This window comes from Mus caroli, unplaced genomic scaffold (assembly GCF_978045245.1).
Source record: "Mus caroli unplaced genomic scaffold, Mus_caroli_1 scaffold_13, whole genome shotgun sequence".
Classification (NCBI taxonomy): Eukaryota; Metazoa; Chordata; class Mammalia; order Rodentia; family Muridae; genus Mus; species Mus caroli.
Window position 1 is genome coordinate 116778717 of NW_028227268.1, and position 8259 is coordinate 116786975.

Sequence of the window (8259 nt, forward strand, 5' to 3'; positions counted from 1 at the left end):
TCCAAGGGATGGCTTGTGCCACCATGCCTGACCAGAGATTATCTTTCCAAGCTATTTATACCGCCATCGGTGGGAGACCTTCCCTGCTTGAAAGCGCTCTTACTCTTTCTCATTATGTTTTTAATCCCCAGTCTGGTCCAGTGTGAAAGATGCTGTTGCTCCCTCGATTTGCAGGGAGCTTGGGGCATGGGAGCAAATGACTCACCTGAAGTAGAGTGGAGACAAGGGCGAATCCCCAGGGCAGCTCAGCCTAGGGGCCTTGGGACTGAAAGGACAGGAAAAGAGGAGGGACTGGGGAGCTGTGGTGCAGGGTAGCCTGAGGGAGGGATTGCACCTCTCCTATAGAGGCCAGAGGAAAAGACTAGTCTGACCCAGTGCCTAGCCCATGAGCAGGAGCAGCACTGGACCGTTGTTAACACACAGGAGAATTTTATACGTAGGGATGACCCTTGGTCTCCCAGCCCCATACAAAAGTATTTAAGGACAGAACCTCCAGGGTTAATTGTGGCAGCACAGGCAGTGGCTCTGGCTCAGGACCGAGGCTTTCAACTATGAATCCAGGCACTGGCACTGAAAGGTGGGTGGTTGTTTGTTTGTTTGTTTGTTTTGGGGTTTTTTGTTGGTTTGTTTGTTTACTATTTCTACTCCTTTATATGTTAAAACCATGACTTAAAAAAGCAATGGGGCAGGGAGGGAATGGTTCAGTATTAAAGAGCACTGGCTGCTCTTTCATCTCCCTGTTCCCACATGGCAGCTCACAGCCATCTGTAACTCCAGTTCCAGAAGATCTGATGCCCTCTTTTGACATCACATATACACAGACATATACACAGGCAAAACACACATACACATAAAGTAAAAATAGTGCATTAGTATTAGTGGGCTGGTTAGACGCTGAGCAGATAAAAGTATTTGTCATACAAGCCTCACATGTCTTACTTTGATCACTGGAGCCCACAGGAGAAGGAGAGAACCAGCCCCTGAAAGTTTTCCTCTGACCTCCACACGCACACACACACACTCACACATACACACACATACACACTCACACATACACACACACACATACATACACACACGTACTCACAAACACTCACACACACATACACACACATACACACACATACACACTCACACATACACACACATACTCACAAACACTCACACATACACACTCACACACTCACACACACGTAATCACACACACTCACGTACTCACACTCACACATACACACACATACACACTCACACATACTCACACACACTCACACATACACACACATACACACTCACACATACACACACGTACTCACAAACACACACACATATTCACACACACACTCACACATACACACACATACACACTCACACACACACACATACATACACATACACACTCACACATACACACTCACACATACACACACATACTCACAAACACTCACACATACACACTCACACACACTCACACACACGTAATCACACACACTCACGTACTCACAAACACACACACTCACACACACGTACTCACACTCACACATACACACACATACTCACACTCACACACACACACTCAAACGCACACACCATAGCACACATGCTGTACATTCACTCACCTCTCTGTACACACACACACACTATAGACATACTACTAATAAATAAACAATGAAGTAATAGTGGCGCCTGCATCTTCAACTATCAGTCTATTCAAATGGACACGATGAGTGTGCTTAATGGCTGGTGTTGAGGAGATGGACTCCTGGCCATCTGTGCCAGCGGGAGTCCAAAATTGGGACAGTTTCCTGGGAGAATCCTAGACAGGACCGGCCACATGGGCAAAACATGAAACCTGCTTCTCAACAATGTTGCTTCTGTATTTGAACCCTGCAGAGCCCTTTTGGCCTCAGTATACATTTGTAACAGTAACAAATCAGGCACTGAGATGGGTCAGAGCAAAGAGCTTGCTATACTTGCAGAGGACCCAGCATCGATTCCCAACCCCTGCATGGTGGATCACAAACACCCAGAACTCCACTCCTAGAGAGTCAGATGCCCTCTTCTGGCCTCCATAGGCACCAGGCATACATGACATGGTACACAAAAATACAGGCAGGCAGACAAAACATTCAAGCACTACATGTAAAATATAATAAAATAAAGTAAAATAAAATAAGGAATCAGGAACAATCTAAATTTTCTGGATAGGCCAGGAAATACATGGTAGCATCCATAATGCTATGCAAATCAACCAGCCATCCAACAGTGTATCTGTGTGTCAATAGAGGGATGAGTTTCCAAGATACCTCTAAGTAGAGGGGAAGAAAAAGAGAAGTTATCTTCCTAAAAGCTGAACTATGTGTCCATGTTTGAACCTGTCTTGATTATCTCCAAAAATGGTAAAAACAAACAAACAAACAAACAAAAACAAAAAACAAAACTCGAGGAACGAGGTTGCTGGAGCTGAAGCCTGAGGCAAGCCACTTCCCTTCCAGGAGGTTCAACTCTCTCCTCCTGTGGCTCTGAAAGAGTATAAGAGGAACTGGAGAGACCTGATCTTACGTATATACACATGTGCTCACACACACTTGTACTTACACTCATAGCATACACACAGTCACATATACAAACACTTGTATACACTCATATATACTTGTACACACTCACATACATGCACATACATATACACACACTCACACACACAAACATAAGCTGAAGCAAGATGGTGGAGTTGAGGCGCCCCTGGCCTTCTGCCGACCACAGGGTGAGCTCAACCTGTCTGCCGGTTCCTGTCCTCTCTGAAGCTAGAATTCTTTCACTGCTAAAACAGGGCGGGAGGAGTCCAGAGCCCTGCCACTGAGTGCAGAGCACGGAGAGGGGTTATACAGCCGAGTAGTGGTGGCGCACACCTTTAATCCCAGCACTCGGGAGGCAGAGGCAGGTGGATTTCTGAGTTCGAGGCCAGCCTGGTCTACAGAGTGAGTTCCAGGACAGCCAGGGCTACACAGAGAAACCCTGTCTTGAAAAACCAAAAAAAAAAAAAAAAAAAGGAAAGGGGTTACACAACAGAGACTCAGGTCACAGCTACCCATCACACACAGGATACACATCCAAAGGTGTTCACAGGCAGATGGGGAACGGGGAGAAGGGCCTCAAGCAGGAGCCTAGAGTTTCTTTTCTTTCTTTCTTTCTTTCTTTCTTTCTTTCTTTCTTTCTTTCTTTCTTTCTTTTGTGTGTGTGTGTGTGTGTGTGTGTGTGTGTGTGTGTGTGTGTGTGTGGCCTAGAGTTTCAAGAGGCTGAGGACCTAGGCATGGACCAAGAGGGGCCAAACCACTTCGAGAAGCAGGGGGTAGCAGCAGAATCTCACTATCAGTCTTGAGCACAACTGGGAAGGAGATCCATGGAAACAACCAAGAAAGAGCTGAAAGAGGCTGGAGAGATGGCTCAGCAGTTAAGAGCACTGACTGCTCTTCCGAAGGTCCTGAGTTCAAATCCCAGCAACCATATGTGGCTCACAACCATCTGTAAGGAGATCTGATGCCCTCTTCTGGTGTGTCTGAAGACAGCTACAGTGAACTTACATATAATAAATAAATCTTTAGGAAGGAAGGAAGGAAGGAAGGAAGGAAGGAAGGAAGAAAGAAAGAAAGAAAGAAAGAAAGAAAGAAAGAAAGAAAGAAAGAAAGAAAGAAAGAAAGAAAGAAAGAAAGAAAGAGAGAGAGCTGGAAGAGGGAGAAGGAAGAAGATCTGGGAAATCTGCTGGCTTTGTGTCAGCAACCCATATATAGTCACCTGTGTTTACAACTGCGCTCATCAGCCTGAAATTTCAGCGGTTTCTCCTTTGAGCCTGTGTCTGTAAGTACAGCAGGACAGTGGTACATAGGCAAGAATAACAGCCAGTGGGCATAGGACACAGAGTGCTTGGGCCCCAGCAAGATGCAGAGAGAACAGAGCTCTGGCTCCTAAGACACAGGGCCTTCTGGGAAACTCAAGCAGCCAAGCAACCCTAGCCAGCCCTTTCCTGGTGGCCCTCCTTCTGTTCCAGCAAAGGCGGAAATGGGAACAGGGGTAGAAGCAGAGCATTGGCAGAGCATAGGTATGACTTAGTCTTGACTAACACAAGCATGGCAGTGGGGATGGGGATGACGACTGCCTTAGATGGGGGTGACTGACTGCCTTAGATGGGGATGACTGACTGCCTTAGATGGAACAACAAACGTCTGTGGGCATGCTGTGGAACACTGGCCCACACACGGAACTGAAGCACCGGCAACTTCCACGGGGCAATTAAACCTAAAAGCATGCTCACACTCAACAGGCTGCCAGAACTCATGAGACACCTGGAATAGACAAATGTAGAAACAGAGCAGAGAGGTGGTTGCCAAGGTCTGGGGGCTCAGAGGACAAGCAAGAGGCACAGCTTTCCTTTGGGGCTGGCATGAAAGGAAATATCAAGGTTACAGCCTGAGAGGGCTTCCCCTGAGACTTCGTATTCAAAGAGCTCATGGGCCACCAGTGAAGACAAAGGAGTACGGCCTGCATCTCAGGCTGGTGCTGACAGTCAGTAAGCGCATAGCCACTCTGGGTCATTCCATCCCCTTCCTTGCAAGAGAAATCAAGGAAATGTCCCGAGAGCAATGGGGCACGGTGCCCAGCAGGACATCTCTTCCTGCCCATGACACCCTTGGCACACTATGGGCCCTTCTGGGAAGTGGCCTTCCAATGTGCCCTGAACAGGCAGCTCCTTTTCAATGTATGCCCTACGCTCTCTACAAGGAGTAAGCGCCTCCACACTCTTGGAAGAATTTTTAGAAAACTCCAGAAAAGCACCAGGAGAAGAAGTCACCCTCGGATGTAGCCCCGACTCGAGCCTTGCTCGAAACCTCCTGTCTTGTTTTCTATGTGACTGTACAAATTTGGAGCTCAGAATTTCCTTTGTCTGTGAAGGGTTCCAGCCCAACCACTCAAAGTGACACTTGTCACATTTGTTACTGATCCTATTTCTTCTTTTTCTGCTCCTTAATTTACTTTGCTTTCATAATAAACAAGTATTACTTTTTAAGTGGGGGGAAAAAATGACCACCCTTACAAAGGACTTTTTAAAAATGGCCTCCATTTTGGCCCATGTTCCTGGCAGCCTGGGCCTGCTTTCTCTGTGTGGCCAAGAAGGAAGTGTTGTAGCCCATCTAGGGCTGTGCCAGCCTGTTCCCCCTCCCCCAAAGTCTTCCTCCTGTGGGTCCTTTAAATGCATCCCAGACACTCAGACGGCCATCAGTCACTTGCCTGACACCGGTACCATGCGTTGCCTCATCAGCCTCGTTCTTGGCCTGCTGGCCCTGGAGGTGGCCCTCGCTCGGAACCTAGAGGAACAAGTCTTCAACTCAGGTAAGCCCCAGTTACTCACCTTACTGCCGGGTGTGGCTTGGAGAACCACACTCACACATACTGATCCCAGCTGTCTATGCTGAGGAGGCAAGGAACAAAAGGACACCCCTAGAGGAGAATCCAAGGGTGGCAGGAAGTAGGGGCCTGTCCCACACAAGCTGTACAGCCAGGGACCTGGGTGAAAATGTTCAGGCTGAGAGACAGGTTGATGGGAGTTACCCTCAGGCCCTGGTCACTTCTGGTCAGATTCTTAATGTTCTACCTATAATGATGAGCCCGTGGCCTAATGTTCTGCCCAGGACCATGAGCCCATGATATGCTTCCTAACTCTCACAGCTGCTTTCTCATTCTGGCAGGTTTTCTGGTTTTCTTAGTTTGGTTTGGTTTGGTTTGGTTTGGTTTGGTTTGGTTTGGTTTGGTTTGGTTTGTTCACCTTTCAGGCTCCTCAAAGGCTTGACTTTTTGTAGCTTCTATCCACGTCTCCATGCCTTCTTCTGAGAAGCCTTAGAAGTGAGGGTGACGGCTAGGCCCCCATTTACCTCCACGTCTTTTGTGCAGTTCAGTTCATGTCCCCAGAAGCCAGCCCCATTGAGGGCACAGAGTGTATCAACTGCCAAACCAACGAGGAGTGTGCCCAGAATGCCATGTGCTGTCCCGGTTCCTGTGGTAGGACCTGCAAAACTCCTGTCAACAGTAAGTCCCCGCCCAATCCCGGTGGTGGGGAGGAGCCAGCAGGGTCAAGAGTCTGCCTGGAGAGGACACATAGCCCTTTACCCACACACCAACTCTGTGAACCCCACTTGCCTGTCAGACCCTCCCTGCAGCCTGCTGCCCATCCTAGCCCCTGGGGTCTTGAGCTTCCAAGTGCGCTGCCTGATCATAAGACAGACTTCAACAAATGCCCCATTCGTGAAATGGGGGCTTTTCAGTCATGAGTTCAGTAAAATGCACTCAGCAAAACTGGGGCATGAAAGGGCTTTGGGTGGTAAGATGACCATCTCTCCCCAGTTGGCGTTCCAAAAGCTGGCTTCTGCCCTTGGAATCTACTCCAAATGATCACTGCTGGGCCATGCCCAAAGAAGATAGAATGCTTCAGCGACCATGAGTGTTCTGGCAACATGAAATGCTGCAACGTCGACTGTGTCATGAAATGTACACCCCCAGTGCCAGGTATGCAGCCTCAAAACCCTGGACCCCCACTTCTCCCTGAATCTCCTCTGGCCCCCACCTTACCCTGCATCAGATCCAAGAGCAGATACAATGTGAGACCAGCCCAGGACTAGGTCCCAGGGTAGGAGGAGAATGTCCTAGCCAATCCTGCAAGCCTGTGGGGACTTTCTGTGGCCCCTCACTGTAGAAGTGAATGTCAGTGAACAATGAACCTGAGAGAACAGACCAGCACTCAGAACTAGTCCTGATGAGTCTATGGGCCACGTGGGGCCTTAGGCATTGAACCTGAGCAAACAGTGACGCGCTCAAAGTTAAGAACGTGAGCTCACATCCGGCTGCCCATGTCCACCTGGGCGCCCCCTGCAGGCGGGCGTGTCTCACCGACCTGTCTATGGGTGATGGGGGGCACTGTAAAGAATTGGGCTGGAGAGATGGCTCAGCAGGTAAGAGCACGGACTGCTCTTCCAAAGGTCCTCCTGGGTTCAAATTCCAGCAACCACATGGTGGCTCACAACCATCTGTAATGAGATCTGACGACCTCTTCTGGTGCATCTGAAGACAGCTACAGTGTACTTATGTATAAAAATAAATCGCTGAGCAGTGGTGGCGCACACCTTTGATCCCAGCACTTGGGAGGCAGAGGCAGGCAGATTCTCTGAGTTCGAGGCCAACCTAGTCTACAGAGTGAGTTCCAGGACAGCCAGGGCTATACAGAGAAACCCTGTCTTGAAAATCCAAAAAAGAAATAAAAATAAAAAATAAATAAATAAATCTTTGGGCTGGAGCGAGCAGGGACTGAGCGAGCGGGGCCGACCAGAGCAAGCAGGGTTGACTGGAGTGAGTAGAGGTCCTAAATACAATTCCCAACAACTACATGAAGGCTCAACAACTGTGCAACTACAGTGTACTCATATACATAAAAATAAATAAATAAATCTTAAAAAAAAAAAAAAAAAAGGAATTGTACATGCTCACCTGCAAAGCCAATAGAGGTCTCCAGCCTTCAGGTCCCTGGAATGCGGGGTCTGACTGGGCGAGAAGCAGAGGTAACCTCCCTCCTCTCATCCCCATCCATAGCCCTACAGTGATAACCCTTCAGTGAGCAGCCTGCCCTGGGATCCCTGCCTGTCAGGAGTGACCAGCCCAAGCCTATACAGCAAGAACCTTCACTCCTGGATCCAGAGAGAACATAATGCTGTCAATCTGCTGCTAATAAAAATCTATTTGGCTTTATGTCTCTGTCTGTCTGTCTGTCTGTCTGTCCTGAGCTCCTGAAGGAACGACAAAGCAGGCACAGGCCTGCATTACCCTAGGATCTCCAGGGTGGCAAGACAGCCACAGGTGATTTCCCAGTAGTGAGGAGCAAGCATGGGAGGGTGGGATGCTGACTCAGGCTTGCTGAGCTACAGCCAAACTCCATCCAGACTGTGGGACCAAGGTAGACCTCAGGACCGGGAAAGGTCTTCACCTGGCTCCAGAGAAATGAGCATCGTCTGCGTCTGAATCCTTCCAAGGTATGACCAGCCCCAGCCCCAGACAGAACAGAAGCTGAGTGTGGGTACAAGGGACTTGTCTTAATTGGGGTTTCCATTGCTGCAATGAAACACCATGACCAAAAAAGCAAGCTGGGGAGGAAAAGATTTATTTGGTTTATACATTCATGTCGCTCATCGCTGAAGGAAGTCAGGACAGGAACTCACACAGGGC

General features: G+C 48.6%; 1 protein-coding gene across 1 annotated transcript; it reads left to right on the plus strand.

Annotated features, from left to right (window-relative positions):
• The first annotated feature begins 327 nt into the window (after window positions 1-327).
• On the plus strand, window positions 328-7734 carry LOC110306104 (whey acidic protein). Its single transcript, XM_085829314.1, has 5 exons — window positions 328-577; window positions 5312-5382; window positions 5941-6075; window positions 6391-6552; window positions 7630-7734. Exons 1-5 carry the CDS (start codon window positions 552-554, stop codon window positions 7638-7640), a joined length of 405 nt encoding a protein of 134 aa, XP_085685440.1. The 5' UTR covers window positions 328-551; the 3' UTR covers window positions 7641-7734.
• The last annotated feature ends 525 nt before the right edge of the window (window positions 7735-8259 follow it).